Source organism: Ziziphus jujuba, chromosome 11, assembly GCF_031755915.1.
Source record: "Ziziphus jujuba cultivar Dongzao chromosome 11, ASM3175591v1".
In the NCBI taxonomy this organism is placed as follows: domain Eukaryota; kingdom Viridiplantae; phylum Streptophyta; class Magnoliopsida; order Rosales; family Rhamnaceae; genus Ziziphus; species Ziziphus jujuba.
The window spans coordinates 26,062,191-26,087,337 of NC_083389.1; the positions used below are offsets into that span (position 1 = coordinate 26,062,191).

The 25,147-nt window shown below is 32.8% G+C and overlaps 3 protein-coding genes, 1 non-coding gene and 3 pseudogenes across 4 annotated transcripts; 5 read left to right on the forward strand and 2 right to left on the reverse strand.

Moving 5' to 3' along the window:
- Positions 1-1,930: 1,930 nt before the first annotated feature.
- LOC125419463 (small ribosomal subunit protein uS4c) lies at positions 1,931-2,500 on the reverse strand. The gene has a single exon (XM_048465538.2). The coding sequence runs from the start codon at positions 2,498-2,500 to the stop codon at positions 1,931-1,933; it is 570 nt and encodes a 189-aa protein (XP_048321495.2).
- A 2,455-nt stretch (positions 2,501-4,955) lies between these two features.
- On the forward strand, positions 4,956-5,028 carry TRNAF-GAA (transfer RNA phenylalanine (anticodon GAA)). The gene has a single exon. It is a non-coding gene; the product is annotated as a tRNA-Phe (tRNA).
- A 4,187-nt stretch (positions 5,029-9,215) lies between these two features.
- On the reverse strand, positions 9,216-12,103 carry LOC125419248 (ATP synthase subunit beta, chloroplastic). The gene is given in 5 exon segments (XM_060812945.1): positions 9,216-9,565; positions 9,627-9,805; positions 9,807-10,476; positions 10,479-10,691; positions 11,713-12,103. Coding segments are annotated over 5 exon segments (1,803 nt in total).
- Positions 12,104-12,797: 694 nt separating this feature from the next.
- LOC125419690 (ribulose bisphosphate carboxylase large chain-like) lies at positions 12,798-14,336 on the forward strand (annotated as a pseudogene).
- A 698-nt stretch (positions 14,337-15,034) lies between these two features.
- On the forward strand, positions 15,035-16,187 carry LOC125419691 (acetyl-coenzyme A carboxylase carboxyl transferase subunit beta, chloroplastic-like; annotated as a pseudogene).
- On the forward strand, positions 16,120-16,739 carry LOC132799820 (acetyl-coenzyme A carboxylase carboxyl transferase subunit beta, chloroplastic-like; annotated as a pseudogene).
- A 1,287-nt stretch (positions 16,740-18,026) lies between these two features.
- On the forward strand, positions 18,027-20,943 carry LOC125419482 (cytochrome f). The gene is given in 4 exon segments (XM_060812946.1): positions 18,027-18,057; positions 18,334-18,423; positions 18,426-18,603; positions 19,868-20,943. Coding segments are annotated over 4 exon segments (1,263 nt in total). The 3' UTR covers positions 20,832-20,943.
- The last annotated feature ends 4,204 nt before the right edge of the window (positions 20,944-25,147 follow it).

Genomic DNA, 25,147 nt, shown 5'->3' on the forward strand with positions numbered 1-25,147 from the left:
GACCCTAAGATGTGGATCATCCAAGGCACATTAACATGGTGTACTTCTCCTATTCGAACTGGGGTTTGAAACCGAACTTCTCCTCAGGAGGATAGATGGGGCGATTCAGGTGAGATCCAATGTAGATCCAACTTTCTATTCACTCATGGAATCCAGGCGGTCTGGGAGGGACCACCATGGCTCCTCTCTTCTCGACAATCCACACATCCCTTATCAGTATATGGACAACTATCTCTCGAGCACAAGTTTAGGTTCAGCCTCAATGGGAAAATAAAACAGAGCACTTAACAACGTATCTTCACAGACCAAGAACTACGAGATCGCCCCTTTCATTTTAGGGTGATGGAGGGATCGTACCATTCGAGCCTTTTTTTCATGCTTTTCCCGGAGGTCTTGAGAAAGCTGCAATCAACAGGATTTTCCAAATCCTCCCTTCCTGAAAGGAAGAACGTGAAATTTTTTTTCCTTTCCGCAGGGATCAGGAGATTGGATCTAGCCGTAAGAAGAACACTTGGCTGATAAATAACTCACTTCTTGGTCTTCGACCCCCTCAATCACTACGAACGCCCCCGATCCTTGCAATGGGATGTGTCTATTTATCTATCTCTTGACTTAAAATGGGAGCAGGTTTGAAAAAGGATCTTAGAGTGTCTGGGGTTGGGCCAGAAGGGTCTCTTAAGGCCTTCTTTTTTCTTCTCATCGGAGTTATTTTACAAAGGCTTGCCATTGTAAGGAAGAAGGGAGGAACAAGCACACTTGGAGAGCTCAATACAATGGAAAGTTGTATGCTGCGTTTGGGAAAGATAAATCGCTCCCGAAAAGGAATCTATTGATTCTCTCCCAATTGGTTGGACCATAGGTGCAATGATTTACTTCACGAGCGAGGTCTCTGGTTCAAGTCCAAGATGGTGCAGCTGCGCCAAGGAAAAGAATAGAAGAAGTATTTGACTCCTTCATGCATGCTCCACTTGGCTCGGGGGGATATAGCTCAGTTGGTAGAGCTTTCCTTCATATTAGGATAATTAAAGAAGTTTTGATCGAATTATGATCCAAAGAGAGAATAAAAAGAAGTGAATAATCATCGTATGATGGATGAAAATAGACTAACCATCCATTTTGTGTTATGTGTATTGTGTGTATAATGGGTATATGCTATACAATCAAATATAAAAACCCCAGGACGTTTCCTGAATTTGGAATAAATTTATGGGTCCAAAGTTGGGATAAGGGGTTGAAAGATCTAAAACTGGAAAGTCATTTTAGAATTTTTATGAAATGGACGAATAATCTAAACTAAATATAATAATGATCTAAAAGTATCCATGAAACATAGTCTCAAAAAATAGATTGCTCGGTGTATTCGTTCCAATTCAGTGATTTAATCTGGTATAAATATTAGAAAGGGTCGGGAGTGCCGTCTTCGCAAATATAAATCTTTATCTATTGTTTTTCACAAAAAAATTCTTTTTCCCCAGCATCGAAGGAAGGTTTATCTTTAATTTAATAAAAGTTTTTCTATTAAAAAAAAAATAGAGTGTACATACCTATCCAAAAATCGAATATGAATAACTCACTATTCATTTGGTTTCTGAACCATAATCGTTATGTAGGAGAGATGGCCAAGTGGTTGAAGGCATAGCATTTGAATTGCTATGTAGGCTTTTGTTTACCGAGGGTTTGAATCCCTCTCTTTTCATACCCTTTACCTAATTCACCAATGTTACTAATCGCAATGTAACAAATAACAATGGATACCATTTCTACGGTATGGAAAATACTGTAATGTAAAGAAGGGACAAGGAATGAAAATCGCCCTACGAATCTTTGATACATGAATGGGAGAAAAATCCCGAATCAAAACCCCTTACCTCGAGTCTTTTTACATAGTAGGGGGGTGTTCGAACCCCTGTTCTTGTTATTTTAGTTCGATTTAAGTATGACGAGAATAATATTCTACAACTAGCAATTCATTTATTTTCAAACAGACCCATTTAGTCTCTATTATTTGATTGATTAATCCTTTATATTGAAATGGGTGAAGCGTTAAATGTTTTGGCAATTCCTCAGGGGAGGCTGAATCAAGATAATTTTGAACCAAAGTCCTAGATTTTTGGTCATCCCTTACTGTAATAATATCTCGGGGTTTGCAGCGATAACTTGGTATATCTACTATATGACCATTAACTAAAATATGTCTATGGTTAACCAATTGGTGGGCTTGGGGAATAGTTGAAGCCATACCCAATCGAAAAAGTATGTTATCTAAATGCATTTGAAGTAATTGTAGTAAAACCTGACCCGTTGACCCTTTGGCTTTTCCGTTGATACGAACGTATTTAAGTAATTGTTGTTCTGTAAGACCATAATGAAAGCGCAATTTTTGTTTTTCTTCCAAACGAATACGATATTGGGATTTTTTACCGGTGCGCGATTGGTTTCTAAGATCGCTTTCGGCTCGAGGTTTTTGACTAGTTAGTCCCATAAAGCCCCCAGATGACATATTTTTTTGAAACGAGGTCCTCCGCAATGCGACATAAAGACTCCTTATTTTATTGAAATTTCATAAACCTAAATGAAATTAAAAGTAAACTAAATGATAAATGAAGTGAAATTTACTGAAGTCTTGGACTACAAAGAATAATTAGATGAATTGTATCAATATCCGGACCATATTGTATTGTATATATAAATATTATTTATTATTGTGTATAATTTTTATACAATACAATAATATATTTTATAATATATTTTATAAAAAAATATAAATAAGCAATATAATAAATAAGCAATATATAAATAAATGGTTCTTTTCTTGATTGATTTGTTTTACAGAGATCGAAATTCTAGTTTTTTTTTTATAATTGGGAGTCTATGAGACAATAGAGAGATAATAGATCGGTGACCCTTGGTAAGGTAAAAGGGTAAGAAGCCTTTTCAATATTCTTATTATCTCAATATTCTTATTATCGATTTTGTTATAAAAAAAATGAAACAAATGGAGAAAAGCTAGCTATCGGAATCGAACCGATGACCATCACATTACAAATGCGATACTCTAACCTCTTAGCTAAGCGGGCTCACATAACATAAATTGTACATGCATAGGAATTTAGTAAACTACTGGGATCTTAGCTATTAACTGTTCATAATTCATATGACTGGAGAGAAGAATATAGAATAGAAGTTCAAAGAAATATTGGATATTTGAATATTATAAAACATAGCAATTAACATAACAATGACTATAGCACTATATAATTTCGATTTTTTTATCAACTATATGTTTATCAATAATCAATATCTTCATTAGAGAGTAAGAGTTTTTTTTGTGAATTAAAAAATGACTTTGTAATTATTTTTGAATATTATAATATTAATGTTTATAATATAAAAAAGATTAAAAATATTATAATAAAAAATTTCCTTTTTAGTTCTTTTTTTAATGTTATTTATGTTATTGTTATAGAAGGTCTGCCCTAAGAAAAGGGGAAAAGGAAGAAAAAAATGAAAAAGAAAAGTGCAATCCAATCTATATAAATGCAATCCAGATCATAATGAAACATTCCGGTGTTTTCATTAGGAAAGGTGAAAGCTAAAACAAAAAAAAAAAAAAAAAAAAAAGAATCGACCGTTCAAGTATTCAAAATTACACTCTAAAAATGATAGAATTAGGGGCATAGCATGTTAGCTTATACATATACCACATATATATTTATGTATAATAAATATACATAATATATGTGTGGTATATATCCATATATATTGTATATTGAATTTAATTTCGAATACATAACTGATAGAAACTTTTCTGATTGGACCAAATATGAGTATCCGATAGAGATGAAAGAAGATAGACAATAAATCCAAATTAGGAGAAAACGCCTTTCAATATGGAACTGCTATCTAATGAATTCAACGGTTACGGCGAATAAAGAAGAGTGGCATCAAGACCCTAATAAAAAAAAAAAGGTGGGATATGGCAAAATTGGTAGATGCTACGGACTTAATTGGATTGAGCCTTGGTATGGAAACCTACCAAGTGATAACTTTCAAATTCAGAGAAACCCTGGAATTATAAATGGGCAATCCTAAGCCAAATCCTGTTTTCTGAAAACAAACAAGGATTCATAAAGTGATAATAAAAAAGGATAGGTGCAGAGACTCAATGGAAGCTGTTCTAACAAATGGAGTTGGCTGCGATGCATTAGTAAAGGAATCCTTCATTGAAACTCCAGAAAGGATGAAGAATAAACCTATATATACGTATATCGACTGAAATACTATTATATACGTATACGTACTGAAATACTATCTCCAAGGCAAATGATTAATGATGATCCGAATCTTTTATATATATATATATATATATGTTTATATGAAAAATGAAAGAATTGCTGTGAATCGATTCCAAGTAAAAAAAAATGGAATATTCATTGATCAAATCATTTACTCCATCGTATTCTAATAGATCTTTTGAAAAATTGATTAATCAGATGAGAATAAAGATAGAGTCCCATTCTACATGTTAATATCGACAACAATGAAATTTATAGTAAGAGGAAAATCCATCTGCTTTAGAAATCCTGAGGGTTCAAGTCCCTCTATCCCCAAAAAGGCCCATTTGATTCCCTAATTTTTATCCTATACTCTCATTTCATTAGTGGTTCAAAATTTGTTATGTTTCTCATTCATTAATTTTTTTTATTTTCACAAGCATTGTGATATATATAATACATGTACAAATGAACATCGTTGAGAAAGTAACCCCGATTATAAATTGGAATGATCATATTATCGCTCGTACTATACTGAAACTTACAAAGTCTTCTTTTTTTTTTTTAAAGATCTAAGAAATTCCACCAAGGCCTAGATAAGACTTTGTACTCCCCTTTTTGTCTTTTTAATTGACATAGACCCAAGTCATCTATTAAAATGAGGATGGTGCGTCGTGAATGGTCGGGATAGCTCAGCTGGTAGAGCAGAGGACTGAAAATCCTCGTGTCACCAGTTCAAATCTAGTTCTTGGCACATGGATTGTTTGTATGAGATCGATTCTACAAATTGGTTGACATACATATTCATTAATTAATAGTATAGATCATGATACATGTTTATCCATCTAAGCGGGCTGGAGAGATACCCCTTCTATTTAAGAAATAGAGAATATTTATAGATGGGTATTTATAGATGAGTAAAGCGTATCTAAAGAAACAAATAGATTTTGTTTCCTCGTCTTTTTATTTATTTGTTCATACTGTGTCTCCTCTCGTTCCCAAAGAATGGTACTACTTCTTCTATATTACAAGGGGAGTTGAGGGGTATGAATAGCCAAGATTCATTTCAGATATAATACAAATAGAATCTGATCCCTTTGCATTCATTTCTTTCGATTTTCTTTTCATATTCTATTTCCCCATTTCCCCCTATGTTGTTACTTTCTGGGTTGTTACTTTCTGGAATCCATCTAAGTGATGTGCGTGGTACATAGTTCTGCATCATTAACTATTTCATCCTATTGACTCAGCTCAGCTCATGTGGAAAAAGTATCTTTCAAAATTTGAAAATCGTACTGAATCCCTATAATTTAATTGTTTTTTTATTTATTACTTTTTCTATTTAGGATTTATTTTTTTTAGCATATCCTTTTTTTAACTTATACATAATATATGAAATGAATGAAACTTCAGCTCTTTGATCTATAAAAAAAAACGTACAAATATTCTTTGAATATCTGGAGTTGTAGAAGTGAAGATGAGTTTCTGATTATTCAATGAGCATCTTGTAGTTCATAAAAATTAGGGGCAATATAATCCTTATGTAAAGGCCATCCTATCCAACTTTCTGGCAATAAGATACATTTTAGACGTGGATGATTATTATAAGAGATTCCCAACATATCATAAGATTTCCTTTTTTGAAAACCCGCACTTTTCCAAACCCAGAAAACAAACGGAATTCTAGGATTCCTCCTTGGGGCAAATACTTTTTTGCATACTTCTTCCGGCTGATCTATACCATACCCTATTCGAGTAAGATGATACACACTGGCTAACAGTCCACTTGGTGCTACATCATAGGCACATTGGGAGCATAGATAATTGTAACCATATACATATAAAATGATAGCAATGGAATGCCAATCCTCGGGCTTTATTTGTAAAGTCTCTATTCCTTGGTAATCGAAGCCCAAGGATCTATGAACTAGCCCATGTTTAACCAACCAAGCAGACAAATAACCCTGCATCTTTTTTATCTCTCTCGTATGTTTATTTGTATTGTATTTTATTTGTATTGTATAAGTAGTTTATTTGTATAAGTATTATAAATATTTGACATTTACGATTACAATGAAATTTATGAAGATTGGCTTGCTGTTTGCTATTCTGTATCTGTACAAAAAAAAAAAAAAAGCTCCTGCCTAATTCACTAATTTGTGGGAAGATATTGAACCTTTGTATTTGAAAAATGTTTTAAGGTGGATCTCTAAAGTAGATGGTGGTTGATAGAGTAATCCTTTATTATAATTTCCCGTATGAGTACTGCGTCCAACACGAAACTTGTGGCTGGTAGTAAAACACCTATTCACCTATTGAGATCTAATTCGATCTTCATAGATTTCTCGAGATATTTTCTTCCGAAGTTTTGTTATAGTATCTATAACGGCCTCTGGTTTAGGTGGACAGCCGGGCAAATAGACATCTATGAGAATTAGCTTATCGACCCCCCGAATAGTACTATAAGAATCGGTACTAAACATCCCCCCTATTATTGTACATGCTCCCATAGTAATAACATATTTCGGTTCAGGCATTTGTTCATATAATCTCACTAAGGAAGGGGCCATTTTCATTGTTACTGTACCCGCTGTTCAAATTAGGTCTGCCTGTCTAGGACTAGATCTTGGCACCAGTCCATAACGATCAAAGTCGAATCGCGATCCTATTAATGAGGCAAATTCAATAAAGCAACAACTGGTACCATAGAGAAGCGGCCATAAACCGGAGAGTCTTGACTAATTTGAAAGATCACGATGTAGTTGAAATAACTGAATTTTGGATTGCTCGATCAAGGAAAGGAAACTCAATAATGGAATTCATAACTGTTTCAATTTTGTTTTTTCTTTTTTTTATTTATTGTCTAATGAATATTCAAGAGCTAAGGCCATTCCAAAGCTCCTTTTCGCCATGCATAAATTGAACCAACAATTAGGATAAGCACGAAAATTAAAGCTTCTATAAATACGGATCCCCCCAATACATCAAAACTCATTGCCCATGGATAAAGAAAAACCGTTTCAACATCAAAAACAACAAAAATGAGAGCAAACATATAATAACAGATTTGAAATTGTAACAAAGCATCCCCCATTGGTTCTATTCCCGATTCATAACTCGAAAGTTTTTTGAGTCCTTTGCTAATCGGGGCTAAAACTCCGAAAATTAGAAATGCCAAAATAGGAATAACACTTGATATTATTAGAAATGCCCAGAAAATATCATATCCGTAAAGCAAAAACATAAATGTACTCCTATTAATAATGTGGAAAATATACCGAATTAATTGATCTGAATTGAAATTAATTGTCAAGTCATCTATAATTGTTTAGTGCTGTGGTATATGTCTCATTTCGAGATTATCCACAGCCATTGTAAACTATAATTCTAATTCCATTTTATTTCTATTACCTATTACATTTATTTCGATAATGATAGAATACATATTTGTTTATATTGCTCTTATACAAATAAACCTCTCTTTGTTTCACCTCTCTTCAGATAATCTGATTAGATTATCTCTCAATCTAACTAAATCTAAAGAATTAAAGAAAAGGACTTCAAAATTCTTTTTTTTTTTTAATTCTTTCTATATTTCTATTCTATATTATAAATAAAATTCTAAATTAGAATTAATTCTAAATTAGAATATAGAATATTATATAAATTATTCAAAATTATTAATATTTTAATATTCTATAAATATTAATTTTTTTTCTTTTTTATATTATAATTAAAATTATAGGTTTTAGGTTTATAGGGCTATACGGACTCGAACCGTAGACCTTCTCGGTAAAACAAATCAAACTTATTATTATCAAAATGATTTGAAATGTTTCAAAGACACAACATGCATTTTTATGCATTGGGCTCTTTCGTTAACCGATATAAATATCGATTAGTCTACCATATTTTTTGAATGACAGAAAGATAAAAAGATGGCTCCATGTGCTCCAATTCATTATGTGAATTCCAATCCGGGAGCACTACCAAAGTGTTTCAAAGAAGGGTTATTCTGACATAGGTCTGCTTCTGGCCTAGATCAACTTAAGTTAAATGGAGTCTCTATCGCCCTGTTTGAATCAAATATGAAACTTCATACACCATAAATTTCATAAGATAGAACGAAAAGAGAATTTTTTTGAGGTCCTTATACTCATTATGCCTAGCATTGAATAAACACGGTATTCACCTTATCACAATCTCAACTTAATGATGGGTTCTATATTGGCGCCTACATGGGCGCCCGAATCCGAATCGAACCAAACCATTTGTCTGGCTATTGTTCTCTTATTGTGTTCCCTAAACGTCATAGAGTAAGACATCCATTTTTCAGTAAGATCAAATCTTTTGATTCCATGATGGACTCCTCTGAAAAACATTGGCACGCATGTAAACAAGGTGCTCTACCTAACTAAGCTATAGCCCTTATGCTTATGATACATATTTTATCAAGTAGATAATTTCTTATCAAGATGAATATTACATGATCCAACATCATATCTCTTTGATTTGTTTGATTAGTATTGCTTATAAAAAATATTCCATTTATAATCTATCGATGTGATAGGTCACACTTGTTTCTCTTTGTGATGATAAATGACCTACTTAACTCAGTGGTTAGAGTATTGCTTTCATACGGCGGGAGTCATTGGTTCAAATCCAATAGTAGGTAGAACTTATTCGATACCAGCATGAATAGTCTCTAATACATTTTTCTACTCATGCTCTTTTATTGATTTTGTATCTTTTTCATCCTACTCTGTTTATCTATTTATTTTTGAATTAAATATTTTTTTGTTTCACTAGAAGTCGATTCTACTTGATTATATTTGATTCTTATTCAATTTCAATCGGCATAAGCAAACAAAATAAAATAAGGAGTATAAACAGAAGTTCTGTTTATACACTTTATTCTGCTTATTCAGACCCACCACCTAGTTATGATATCACATTGATAGCCTCTACTCGTGTCCTAGCTCGTCTAAGAGTGAGATTTGCTTCAATTGTTTGTCTCTTGCCTTCAGCTTTCCCCAAGTTAGCTTCCACTATTTCAAGAGTTTGTTGAGCTTCTTGTGGATCAATGTCACTACCTTTCTCTGCATAATTTACTAAAACAGTGATGTCATTATTGCCTATTCTAGCAAAACCACCCATCAAAACCATCATTAACCATTGGTCGTTAAGGCGTATTCTCAAAATACCGATATCTACAGCTGTGACAATAGGCGCGTGGTTTGGTAATATGCCGATTTCTCCACTATTAGTAGATAAAATTATTTCTTTCACTTCCAAATCCCAAACAATTTGATTCGGGGTCCGTATAGATTTAAGGTCATTTCTTCAATTTGCTCTCTGTTTCTAAGTTCGTAGCCTTCGCAGTAGCTTCATCGATGTTACCTACCAAATAAAAAGCCTGTTCAGGGAGACCATCTAATTCGCCAGAAAGGATCAATTTAAATCCTCTAATTGTTTCTACTAGACCAACATATTTTCCTGGTGAACCGGTAAATACTTCTGCTAGGTAAAATTTTTCGTGCTCTTGCTACGGTTAAACGATCTTCTTCGGATAATTCATCCAACCCAAGGATAGCTATAATGTCCTGAAGTTCTTTGTAACATTGTAAAGTTTGTTTAACTCTTTGTGCAATTTCATAATGTTCTTCACCAACAATCCAAGGTTGGAGCATAGTTGACGTTGAATCTAAAGGATCTACTACTAGATAGATACCTTTGGTAGCCAATCCTCTTGATAGTATGGTAGTAGCATCTAAATGTGCAAATGTTGTGGCCGGAGCACAATAGGTCAAATTGTCCGCGGGTACATAAACTGCTTGAATAGAAGTTATGGACCCCTCTTTGGTAGAAGTAATTCTTTCTTGTAAAGAACCCATTTCGGTACTAAGAGTGGGTTAATATCCCACAGCGGAGGGCATTCTACTCAACAAGACCGATACTTCAGATCCTGCTTGGACAAAATGAAAGATATTGTCAATAAATAGAAGTACGTCTTGTTCATCAACATCTCAAAAATATTCCACCATAGCTAGGGCAGTTAAACCAATTTTCATACGCGCTCCCGGTGGTTCGTTCATCTGACCATAGACTAGAGCTACTTTTGATTCTGAAATATTTTTTTCATTAATTACTCCAGATTCTTTCAATTCCATGTAAAGATCATTGCCTTCACGGGTACGTTCACTACTCTGCCAAATACGGATACGACCTCATGAGCTTTGGCAATGTTGTTGATCAATTCCATAATGAGTACTGTTTTGCCCACTCCCACTCCCCCGAATAGTCCTATATTTCCTCCACGGCAATAAGAGGCTAAAAAACCTACTACTTTAATTCCTATTTCAAAAATCGATAATTTTGTATCTAACTGTATAAAGGCAGGCATAGGTCTATGAATAGTGTTGAAATGTGGTGATCTTGCTACAATGTGCAAGGTAGTTCGGTTACACTTGCACTCTTTGTTTTGCAACATCAAAGACCAAACATTATTTATGTTTATGCATTTTATTTTATGTTGTAATGTTTAAGAACAATATCTTTTTTATAATACCCTAGGCTCATTAACTATAGCTTAGGGCCTTTTTTGTCAAGTTGCTGGAATTATATTTCCAGCAACATAAGTCCACTTCCTTGGATGCCGTTTGATGAAGGTTTGGGATTTGGATCTGAATTTTGGATATAATAAACTAGAAACGTAGAGGAAGCAACAACTAAAAGAATGGCCCAATTTGGAGCTGGGAAGGCTGAGTTAAGCCCTAAACAATCTGACCCTTATGCAGTTTTGTTGCCCAGAAATCTGGACAAAACTGCCTCGGGTTTGATTATTTTTGAATGGGTAAATGGACTTTTTTTTATCTGATTTTTGGCTAGAACATAGTTCAATATTCAAAAAAGCTTCCTTCCAATTTTCAAGTCAAATGGAGCTGGTTTTCAAATTCAAATGCCTCAGACATGCTGAACTGCCCATTAAAGAAGGTTTCTTGCATGCCCAGCACATTGATTAGAGTTAGGTTAGGTAGTTTGGCTTGGTTGGTTACTTTTAATGCTTTTGTATTTATTGCCCAATATGGCAGCATTTCTTATTGTCTTTTTGATGTATTTAAAAGTATGAAAATTGCAATGAAAAAAGTTGAGGAAGTAATATTCAAAAAATTTTGAAAAACAACAATTTTGGCTCTCTCTCTCCCTCTCTCTCTCTCTCTCTCAACTACTACATTTGTTTTCTTCTTCTTCCCAAAAGCTAACAACCTTCTCAAGAACCCTAAACCTCCATTAAAACTAGAAACAAAACCTTAACAAACCCAAAACAAAAAACAAAATCAAGAACCAAGAACCAACGACAATCATTCTTGACTAACACCTTGAATGATTGTGGTCTAGGGTACAACAACATAAACCTACACCAAATTCCATCAAATAAGAGATGTTGTCCGAGTATCTACATGACCTAAATTATCAACGGGCTTTCCAAGCACGTTGAAAATTTATCCTAGTGTCGCTCCACCGACTGGAACACTTAGAGGAGCTCCTTTGTCAATCACTTCCATTCATCTCGTTAGACCATCTGTAGCACTCATAGCTACCGCCCTAACTCGATTATTTCCTAATAATTGCTGTACTTCACAAGTCACATTAATTTTTTGACCAACAGTATCTTGGCCCTTAACTACCAAAGCGTTGTAAATATTAGGCATCTTGATCGGTGGAAAAGCTACATCCAATAGCGGACCAATGATTTAAGCAATACGCCCTAGGTTGTTTTTTTCAAGCGGGGGAACTCCAGGACCACAAGTAGTCGGATTGATTCTCATAATAAAATAAAAAGATTCTTATAATAAAATAAAAAGATGTCGAAATTTTTTGTGAAAATTATTAAAATCAAAAATAAATGTTCGATAGCAAGTTAAGTTAATCGATTAATTCACCGAATGCAATCCAATTGTTTACTTATTCATATTCAATTTTAATGAGTGAATTTTCAAGTTCAACCAAAATCCATTTTCAAAATATCAAGTAGATGAATAAAAATCTTGAGAAAGTCTTTCATTTGCCTATCATTATAGACAATACGAACCATATTATCTATGGAATTCGAACCCGAACTCTATTCTATTTATGATTCCTTTTTTCTATCTCATCAGCCCTTATTTCATGTCCTATTTCCTATTTCAGCATATTGATTTATGCCTAGCCTATTATTTATTATATATTTATTATATTGTTTTATATTATTTATTATATTAATATTATTTTTATTTTTTATACCTATACCTTTTCTTTCTATTCATGAATGAATTCTGCATATTTTTACATATGGGATTTACATATACAACATATATTACTGTCAAAAGCAAATTTTAAAAAAAAAGTAAGAGATTAGAAACTTTGAAAAACAAAGAGCGGGTTGCGCCATACATATGAAAGAGTATACAATAATGATGTATTTGGCAAATCAAATACCACGATCTAATAACAAACCGTTCTAATTAGTTGATAATTTTGTGAAAGATTCCTATGAAAGGTTTCATTAACTCCTAATTCATGTCAAGTAGACCTTGGTATTGCGAGAATTCTTAATTCATGAGTTGTAGGGAGAGACTTATGTCACCACAAATAGAGACTAAAGCAACTGTTGGATTCAAAGCCGGTGTTAAAGATTATAAATTGACTTATTACACTCCTGACTATGAAACCAAAGATACTGATATCTTGGCAGCGTTTCGAGTAACTCCTCAACCTGGAGTTCCGCCTGAGGAAGCAGGGGCCGCGGTAGCTGCTAAATCTTCTACTGGTACATGGACAACTATACGGACCGACGGGCTTACCAGTCTTGATAGTTACAAAGGTCGATGCTACGGCCTTGGGCCCGTTGCTGGAGAAGAAAATCAATATATTACTTATGTAGCTTACCCCTAAGACCTTTTTGAAGAAGGTTCTGTTACTAACATGTTTACTTCCATTATGGGTAATGTTTTTGGGTTCAAGGCCCTGCGCGCTCTACGTTTGGAGGATTTACGAATCCCTACTTCTTATACTAAAACTTTCCAAGGACCGCCTCATGGCATCCAGGTTGAAAGAGATAAATTGAACAAGTATGGTCGCCCTCTGTTGGGATGTACTATTAAACCTAATTACGGTATAGTAGTTTATGAATGTCTTCATGGTGGACTTGATTTTACCAAAGATGATGAGAACGTGAATTCCCAACCATTTATGCGTTGGAGAGACCGTTTCTTATTTTATGCCAAAGCCATTTATAAAGCACAGGCTGAAACAGGTGAAATCAAAGGGCATTACTTGAATGCTACTGCAGGTACATGCGAAGACATGATGAAAAGGGCTGTATTTGCTAGAGAATTGGGAGTTCCTATTGTAATGCATGATTACTTAACAGGGGGATTCACTGCAAATATTAGCTTGGCTCATTATTGCCGAGATAATGGTCTACTTCTTCACATCCACCGTGCAATGCATGCAGGTATTGATAGATAGAAAAATCATGGTATGCACTTTCGTGTAGTAGCTAAAGTGTTACGTCTGTCTGGTGGAGATCATATTCACGCTGGTACTGTAGTAGGTAAACTTGAAGGGGAAAGAGACATCACTTTAGGCTTTCTTGATTTACTATGGGATGATTTTATTGAAAAAGATCAAAGCCAGGGTATTTATTTCACGCAAGATTGGGTCTCTCTACCAAGTGTTATCCCTGTGGCTTCAGGGGGTATTCATGTTTGGCATATGCTCGCTCTAACCGAGATCTTTGGAGATGATTCCATACTATAGTTTGGCGGAGGAACTTTAGGACACCCTTAGGGAAATGTACACGGTGCCGTAGCTAATCGAGTAGCTCTAGAAGCAGTGTACAAGCTCGTAATGAGGGACGTGATCTTGCTCGTGAGGGTAATGAAATTATCCGTGAGACTAGTAAATGGAGTCCTGAACTAGCTACTGCTTGTGAAGTATGGAAGGAGATCAAATTTGAATTCGAAGCAATGGATACTTTGTAATCCAGTAATTGCTTACTATTCGTTCTCTTAATTGTAATTGAAATTAAACTTGGCCCAATCTTTTAGTAAAAGGATTGAGTTGAATACAAAGACTTTGTCAATTTTTGATAGATACAGACCTATCTAGATATACAAGATAAGATCTTAAATACAAAATATATGGCGAAACAACTTAAACGTTTCTATTGTCGTGTTGGATCCACAATTAATCCTATGGATCCTTAGGATTGGTGTATTTTTGTATTTTTTATATTATATATTTTAATTATCATTTTTAAAATTATATTTTTATTTTATATATTATAATATCTTGCCATTTCGGATCATGGATCGAGTCAAGTATCAACAATTTCTTCTACCCATCCTGTATATTGTCCTTTTCATTCTATGTTGGAATAGAAACTTATTAGTAGGCAAGATTTTACGAAAAAAGGTTCTTCATATTCGTACGAGAAAACAACTTTTTCTTTTTTCGATGTGAATTTGACACAACATGGAGGAACCTGTTATTTGCTATTTATAATAAAAAAAATTTCAATTCAAAATAATTGAAAAAGGTTTCATCCTATTTTTATTTTATCATATATAGAGAAGAGATACTTCGGAGTCTCGTAAGGGATAATCACTTTTTTTTTCAGTATCTACTTGTTATTAGTTAATAATCCTAGCGATTGGATTTATATGCTTATTCTGATTCTAAATTCTAAACGGAATATTCAAATGATTTTTATCAAATGACTATTCATTTATTGTATTTTCATGTAAATAGGGGCAAGAAAGATCTATGGAAAAATGTCGGTTCGATTCAATGTTGTTTAGGAGGGGGTTAGAATACAGGTGTGGGTTAAGTAAATCAATGGATAGTTTTGGTGGTCCTATTGAAAATGAAAATACCAGTGTAAATAAAGATCCGATTATAAATCATATGAATAAAAAAATTCCTAATGGAATTGAGAGTAACAATTATAGTTACAGTAATGTTGATCATTTAGTCGGCATCAAGAGGTACATTCGAAATTTCATATCTGATCAAACTTTTTTCTTTAGGGATAGTAATAGGGACCATTACTCCGTATATTTTGATATTGAAAATTGAATTTTGAGACTGACACCAATCGTTCTTTTCTAAGTGCACCAAAAAGTTCTTTTTATAGTTATCCGAATAATATATCTAAGAGTGACGATCCTCACTATTATCGTTACATGTATGATACTAAATATAGTTGGAATAATCACATTACTAGTTGCATTGACAGTTATCTTCGTTCTCAAATCAGTACTGATCATTATATTTTAAGCAGTGGTGTCAATTCCAATGACAGTTACATTTATAGTTACATTCGTGGCGAAAGCAATAAGAGTAGTAAAAGCGGGAGTTCCAGTATATGAACCAGTACGGATGATAGTGCAAAAACTCTAAGAAAAAGAGAGTTCGAGAGAGCTCTAACTAAAATAAGAAAAGAAAAAGGGATTTAAAGAGAGCTCTAACTCAACTAAAAGAAAACAAATTAAAATTAAATAAAATTTTAAAAGAAAACAAATTAAAGAAAGCTCTAGCTGAAATAAGAGAAAGAAAAAATGATTTATCGTTTTCTCTAAATCAAATACAAATAAGAGTCAGAAAAAGTGATTTAGAGATAACTAAAAAATACAAATATTTGTGGGTGAAATGCAAAAATTGTTATGGATTAAATTATAAGAAATTTTTTAAATTTCAGATGAATATTTGTGAACATTGTGGACGTCATTTGAAAATGACTAGTTCATATAGAATCGAAAGTTCGGTTGATCCAGGTACTTAGGAGCCTCTGAATGAAGACATGGTCTCTAGGGATCCCATAAAATTTCACTCGCGGGAGGAACCTTATAAAGATCGTATTGATTTTAATCAAAGAATGACAGGATTAACTATTGCTGTTCAAATAGGCATAGGTCGACTAAATGGTATTCCTGTAGCAATCGGAGTTATGGATTTTCAGTTTATAGGGCGTATAGGATCGTAGTGGGCGAGAAAATCACACATTTGATCGAACATGCTACCAATAAATTTTTACCTCTTATTCTAGTGTGTGCTTCTGGAGGAGCACGTATGTAAGAAGGAAGTTTGAGCTTGATGCAAATGGCTAAAATATCTCCTGCTTTATATTATTATCAATCAAATAATAAGTTATTCTATGTATCAATCCTTTCATCTCCTACTACAGGGGGGGTGACAGCTATTTTTGGTATGTTGGGAGATATCATTATTGCTGAACCAAATGCCTACGTTGCATTTGCGGGTAAAAGAGTAATTGAACAAACATTGAATGAGACAGTACCTGAGGGTGCACAAGTGGCTAAATATTTATTCCATAAAGGCTTATTCAATCCAATCGTACCACGTAATCCTTTAAAAGGTGTTCTGAGTGAGTTATTTCAGCTCCATGTTTTCTTTCCATTGAATCAAAAAATGAAATCAAAAATAAAATTAAGGAGAGCCATATATCCTTATCCTTAATTTTATCCTTAATTTAACATTTAATATTTAATAAATTATTAAATTTAATAAATTCAAAAATTTATTACTTGTTTTAAATTTATTACTTGTTTTGTGGTAACCAAGTAGTTATTTAGTTTATAGGAACCAAAGTCAAAATTCCAAGAATGGATTTTTCTTTGGTAACATAAGATTAAATTGGAAAAAGAATCATGCGGATACTTTTTTTATCGATAGCCTTGATTACTAATCAGGTCAGGAAATCTCTATCAAACAAAATAAAAAAAGCAAATTTTGTCTCTTTCGTCCATGAAATTGGGTGAGGGGGTCCTGCATCTTTCTATATCCTCAAGAACCCCTGATTTTACTAAGAATCTCTTTTGTCGGATCGTATTATAACGAATTTTTTTGCGAACGGAAAAACAAAATGAAGAATAATCAAAATAAATAATGAACATAATAAAAAAGTGAATTATCATACATATATTGCATGTAGAAAGATGAATAAGCCCATTTATTTACTTATTTTATTTACATATTTACACTTTTGATTTACATTAATTATATTATATACGTATTTAGTATATTCTAGTCTATTATATACTTTAGAGACTTATAATATTTTCTTTTATATATATATATATATATTAAATATTTTTTAATATATATTAAATATATATATATATATATTAGTCTATAGACTCTTATATTATAGACTCCTTATTATATCCTTATTTTATTATCTTATTTTATTACATCTTAGTATATATATATATTATTTAGTATATATATATTATGTACCCTTTATTAATAATTAATGTTAATTAGTGTATATACTCACTCAGGTATACTCAGTATAATAGTATAATTATTATATGAATTATAAGATATCTTTATAACAGATTAAAAGATTAATATAACAATAAATAACAGGTACAAATCAAATATTAAATCAAGGTATCCATTCTATGACAATTCTTAACACCTTACCCTTTATTTTCGTGCCTTTAGTGGGCTTAGTTTTTCCGGCAATTGCAATGGTTTCTTTATCTCTTCATGTTCAAAAAAACAAAAATTTTTAAATACGATGGGGTAAAATCTTATCTTTCTTTTTTTTTTCAAGACTTACGTGAATCATAGCATGGATATCTATTTATTAGAATATGGTATAACGTGTGGCTTCTTCCGAGCATAAGCTCATATGAATGTGTAAACATGATATATGAGTAACTGAATTAGAGCTATTTTCAAATGGATCGATATCGGGATGAATTTCTGAAATGTAAAGTCAATATATGTATGTGGATATCTATAAGATATCATATGAAAGGGATGTTCGTATTTTAGTTTAGATATAGGCAATTCGATGAATTACTCCTAAAAGTTCACATCACAACAATGAAAGTAAATTTTTTTTGGTTATTCCCCAATTCCAATAAAATGCAACTAGATCTAGTATAGTATGAGTTGGTGATCAGACTGTATAAGGATAGAATTTTTAGGTTCGTAGGTCTTTTTATTAGTTCCTATTTGTGGTGCACAATTTCGTGGAATGTAGGTAGTGGTTATGATCGATTCAATATAAAAGAAGGAATAGTGTGTATTTTTCGTTGGGGATTTCCTGGAAAAAATAGTCGCATCTTCCTCCGAACATTCAGTCCATCAAAATAGAAGTTAAAGAGGGTATTTATGCTCGTCGTGCCCGTTATATGGAAATCAGAGGCCAGGGTTCCATTCCCTTGACTCGTACTGATGAGAATTTAACTCTACGAGAAATTGAGCAAAAAGATGCCGAATTGGCCTATTTCTTGCGTGTACCAATTGAAGTATTTTGAAACAAGAACTGACGAATGACAATTTTCTTAGCGAGAGGGAAAAAATGAAAACTCAAGAATCCTCTTTTTTATATAGCACAACTTAACTGAAGCTTCTTCAGAACACTCATTCGAGCTAAACGCAAACAAACAAGAAACAATAATAAAACGAAATTGCTTTTTTTTTTCGAATTTAAAGTGTACTCTTTCTTATATTATTTCGGTATTGTTTTTCTGTATTCTTTTTAAATTCAAGGACTAACCACTTTACTGAATCACAAATAAAAAATAACTGAATCACAAATAAAAAATAGGAAATAGATTCATGGGCTTTATAACTTTTAATGTAATAGAACCGATACTTGATAGAAATAGTAGTATTTAGTCGACAAATAAGGCGAGTTTATTTAAAAATTTCCAGAAGAAAAAATGGCAAAAAAGAAAGCATTCATTTCCTGTATATATCTTTCATTTATAGTATTTTTACCTTGGTGGATCTCTCTCTCATTTAATAAAATTATGGAATCTTGGGTTACTAATTGGTGGCATACTAGACACTCTGAAATTTTTTGAATGATATTCAAGAAAAAAGTATTCTAAAAAAATTCATAGAATTAGAAGAACTCTCCTTCTTGGACGAAATGATAAAGGAATACCCGGAAACACATTTACCAAAGGCTCACCGCAGAATCTACAAAGAAACGATCCAATTGATCAAAATGCACAATGAGAATCGTATGAATATGTTTTTTCATTTCTCGACAAATATAATCTCTTTTGTTATTCTAAGCGGTTCAAGAATTCCTATATAACTTAAGCGACACAATAAAAGCATTTTCTATTCTTTTATTCACTGATTTATGTATAGGATTCCATTCGCCACACGGTTGGGAACTAATGATTGGCTTTGTCTACAAAGATTTTGGATTTGCTCATAATGATCAAACTATATCAGGTCTTGTTTCTACTTTTCTAGTCATTTTAGATACCATTTTTAAATATTGGATCTTTCACTATTTAAATCGTGTATCTCCGTCACTTGTAGCCATTTATCATTCAACGAATGACTGAAAAATGATAGATCGATTCAATTATAATGCTTGTTACTTTGTACATAAGCAACCCATTCAAAATTGTACTTATTCTTTCTACCCATATGGGGGCTTCCTTCAATGTTCCAGTAAAATTATTTCAGTAAATAGCATAATCATAGATAAGGAACTATACTAGTGACTTATCTAATTTTATTGTAGAAATTTTTGGGATCAATGATTGGACCATGCAAACTAGAAATACCTTTTCTTGGATAAAGGAAGAGACTACTCGATCTATTTCCGTGTTGCTCATGATATATATAATAACTTGGGCACCCATTTCAAATGCATATCCCATTTTTGCACAGCAGGTTTATGAAAATTCACAAAAAGTGACCGGGCGTATTGTATGTGCTAATTGCCATTTAGCCAATAAGCCCGTGGATATCGAGGTTCCACAAGCGATACTTCCTGATATTGTATTTGAAGCAGTTGTTCGAATTCCTTATGATCTGCAACTGAAACAAGTTCTTGCTAATGGCAAAAAAGGAGCTTTAAACGTAGCGACTGTTCTTATTTTACCTGAGGGGTTTGAATTAGCCCCTCTCGATCATATTTTGCCCAAGATTAAAGAAAAGATAAGCAATCTATCTTTTCAGAGCTATCGTCCCACTAAAAAAAATATTTTTGCGATAGGTCCTGTTCCTGGTCAGAAATATAGTGAAATCATATTTCCTATTCTTTCTCCGGACCCTGCTACTAAGAAAGATGTGCACTTCTTAAAATATCCCATATACATAGGCAGCAACAGGGGACGGGGTCAGATTTATCCCGACGGAAGCAAGAGTAACAATAATGTTTATAATGCTACAGCGTCGGGTATAGTAAGCAAAATCATACGAAAAGAAAAAGGGGGATACGAAATAACCATAGTGGATGCATCGGATGGATGTCAAGTGGTTGATATTATCCCTCCAAGACCAAAACTTCTTGTTTCAGAGGGAGAATCCATCAAACTTGATCAACCAGTAATGAGCAATCCTAATGTGGGTGGATTTGGTCAGGGGGATGGAGAAATTGTACTTCAAGATCCATTACGTGTCCAAGGACTTTTGCTCTTCTTGGCATCTATTATTTTGGCACAAATATTTTTGGTTCTCAAAAAGAAACAGTTTGAGAAGGTTCAATTGTCCGAAATGAATTTCTAGATCCGAAGATTTATCCCTACCAAGCTCTAAAAAGAATCCAACTTTTGTCGCCAATTATGTTATGTAATTATGGATGATTAAAAAAGTTCTGAAAAGCTTCTTGTTTTTTCATATTTTTTCTACTCGACTTCGGGAATTGAATTACTTGGACTGCACTCCTAGTATGTATACTGTGAAGAAGACTATTTGAGTTTACTCCCGTCTTCTTTATTTCTTTATTTTTTCAATCCAAATTGAACCGGTATGATTATGTCAATATTGTCAGATTTCAATGTCATAGAATGAATCAATAGTTTTCTATTCTATTGGATACTAAAAATTAAGAGATAAATAAGCGTAGAATAGAAACCAAAGTATAAAAGAAATGAAAGGAACATAAGTAGTGATAGTGGACAAACAAAAAATTTAGGAAACTTTAGTGAGCAAATAGAACTTCTTCAATGAACTTAGAAAACTTATTAAAAAAAAAAGATATAATTGTGGTTGTGTCGTCCAAAAAGAGGAAATAGAGTGATTCCTTCGTGAGTTTTGAAAGTATTGCCGGATACTATCGAGGAACAGATGTTCTAAATTAAGTAATGAAGTGAGTTTTCCAAAAACATCATAAAAAATGAAACAGAGTTTTTTGAAACATCGAAAAAAGTGATCCATTTTTTTTACCATTTAGACGAATAAACTATTATGATTATTCAGAACTCAACAGGCCTACCCCCTCTTTCTTTGTCTGATTCAAGGGGGCACTGTTGAGTTCCTACGCTTTCATGTCATGTCTACAACTCGGTTCATCCGATTACTAAAGGGATGAACCTAATCCAGAATATGAACCATAAAAGAAAACACCGATTAAACCGATCACAAGAATACCAGTTACAGTACCTATTAGCCAAAGAGGAATCCTTCCGGTAGTATTGGCCATTTTTCCTACTTTCCTCCACATTTCATCAGGGGGTCATGCTAGAGACATAAACAGCTATAGATAATTATAAGATTATATCCTTCCAAATGAGATAAGAGAATTCCTACTATATTTTTACAATTCTCTTTTCTTCTTTTAATTGAAGAAATAATTGGAAAATAAAACAGCAAGTACAAAAATGAGTAATAACCCCCAGTGGAGACTGGTAGGATTCAATTCAACATTTTGTTCATTTGGGCTTGATTGTGTTGTAGCTCTGTGATTCGGATTATATTTATCGTTGGATGAACTGCATTGCTGATATTGACCCCAAAAAAGAAACGGTAGGTACAGCTAGTCCTTGAACAGCTAACCATCGCACTGTAAAAATTGGATAGGTTCTATCTATAGTCATTAGGGCCTCCTAAAAAGATTTACTAAATTCATCAAGTTGTTCCAAAGGATCAAAACGGCCAGTTATTAATGGAATTCCTTGTCGGCTCTCTGTAAAATACTCGTTTGGACGAGGGCTTCCAAATACATCGTAAGCTAAACCGATGCTGACGAATAGCCAACTCACAATGAATAGGGAAGGTATAGTAATGCTATGAATGATCGAGTATCGAATACTGGTAATAATGTCAGTAAAAGAACGTTCTCCTATGCTTCCAGACATGTTAAGCTCCGCATATTCTTGTACAATCAAAGGGGGATTGATTCCCTAAAAGTTGACCATTTACTAAAATCGAATCTTTTCTTTATGAGATCATCAATATTGTACCAAGGGTGTCTTTAGAGTATACTGAATCAGTTAGCTATCCTTCTTCCGACACAGCAACAAAATTTCACAATCCATATAGAAATGAAGTGTTACATAATTTCTTTCTTCTTTTCTTATTGCTTGTCCATGTAGAATTATGTACTATTCAATAGAAAATACCTCAAATCCCTGTAGTACACGTAGTAGTACTTATAATATAAGGGTTTTCTCTACTATTGCTTTGGGCTCGAAATTAAGGATCAGGTAAAATGTGAATCTGACGGGTTCTTGGTTTCCAATAATTTATGAAGGAGATCATCATATTCTCAAGATTCAATTAGATGTTCCAATTTAAAAAATACATTTTTAGTCGGAGAAAATGTTTTTTGTTAGAATTGTTTTTCATTTTAAGGAATTGGTTAGTCGTCCAATAACAAGTAACAATAGTAGATAGTATTTAATGAAAGAACAAAGAAAAAATAAAAACAAATACTCGCGATATACGCATTGGTGTTGTATTAGACCCAAAAGAAAGAAGGGGTCGTTCTTGATCTAATTACAAGGATGGGGCTGTGTAATATGGAAAGACAAAATGTAGAACCCCATTTTGAGTGATCTGTTCATACAAGACTTTTTTTCTTTTCATTCGAGAGATTATGTGAATGAACCTACTACTGAATCTAATAAGTTCAATTTCAATTTAAAGTAAATATAAATAAAAGGCATTTTCATTAAAAGATAAGGTCACTTATCATTCTGAAAAAAAAAATGGATTCGTCGATACAATAAAAAAAGATCAAACTAGAAATTATTCTCATTTTTTTTCCATAGTCATTCAAAGAAAGTTTCGTTTTTTGAATGAAGTTCTAAAACAAAGTTTATTACTTTAATATTAATAATATTTATAATAATAAAATATTTATAATAATAATTAATATTCTATATCTATATACTATAGACATATAGTGGTTAGTAGTATTCTAATTACTATTCTATTAGTTACTAGTTTACTTGACTCAAGAGTTGCTCAAGGAATCTGTTGATTCCAACTTTTAGGAGGGGTAGATGTCCCAGATGATGAATTGATTTCTTACCTATGTTACTCTATTTTTGTCAGTACCGTCTATAATTAGAATAATTGCTGAATCAAAAACTTTCAATTGAACTTATCCTTTCAATTGGTATTTTTGCTTATCCTCGTATCTTTCAAAAATGGAAACTTAGGGAAGTGCTTTATAAACATATGTATAAAAAAAACATATTGTATTTAAATTTATCCTCTTCATGCTTACTATAACTAGTTATTTCAGTTTTCTACTAGTAGCTTTGACTATAACCTCAGCTCTATTTATCGGTCTAAACAAGATATGACTTATTTGAAATTAATTGCATGAACCATTCCTAAAAAAAACCCTTCTGTGGTAGTTCATATATTTTATAGTTCCTTCCCCAATGAATTTCCAATTCTTGGTCATTGAGATTCATGGTAATACAGATTAATATTTAAGGATAGAATAGATATATTACCTCTCCTTTTCTCCGTTCAAAGAAATTGAAATGATTGAAGTTTTTCTATTTGGAATTGTCTTAGGTCTAATTCCTATTACTTTGGCTGGATTATTCGTAACTGCATATTTACAATATAGACGTGGTGATCAATTGGACCTTTGATTAATTAACATCTCTTTTTTTTTATTGACCTCCTACTTTCTTTTTCTTTAATCTACAGGAGGTCAAATTAAGAATGCTATTCAAGTATTTCAGTGTAATTTTCAATCAAACAAATAACAAGAATGGAATCACGCTATGTAGGATTTGAACATACGACATAGGGTTTTGGAGACCCACGTTCTACCGAACTGAACTAAGAGCGCTTTATTATCACAAAAATAATTTTGTGACCCAATTTGTCTTGCATGTATATACTGTCATAAAAAATATAATAAAATAAAAATTAATTTTGTATATCCAAATTTAATCAATTTCAATTGATCCCTCGTTACTACCCATAAGTAATAGGTAGGGATGACAAAATTTGAACCCATGACATTTTGTACCCAAAACAAACACGCTACCAAGCTGCGCTACATCCCTTTCAATTGGCCTACAGTGTCATTGTAGAGAATCTCTGTCTTGTTTTCCACATCCTTATTTCTTCCATTAATGTACACAAACTATCTTGCTATTACCATCAGGTCATATATGTATTACCATTATGTAATACATTTTAGAATAAAATACAATAACGAATAAAGAATGAGGATTTTCAATGCGAGATCTAAAAAACTACCTCTCCGTGGCACCGATAGTAAGTACTCTATGGTTTGGGTCTTTAGTGGGTTTACTGATAGAGATCAATCGTTTATTTCCGGATATGTTGATATTTTCTTTTTCTTCATTCTAGTTAGTGAGATTGGGGGGGGGGTGAAGAAGATTAGAGATACAATCAAATATCTGTGAGTAATCCCTCTCCTTCTCTTTTTTTTTCTTTTTTTTTTTTATAAATGGAAATGTGATGGATGTAGCAACAATATCATACAAGATACTTAAATGAAATACTGTACAGTGATTTGTATTTATTATAAAGTGTAAATTAAATATAGTTAGAAATCATTATATTTCTTATTATTATTATAGTGATTATTGATTGATTGAAATTGA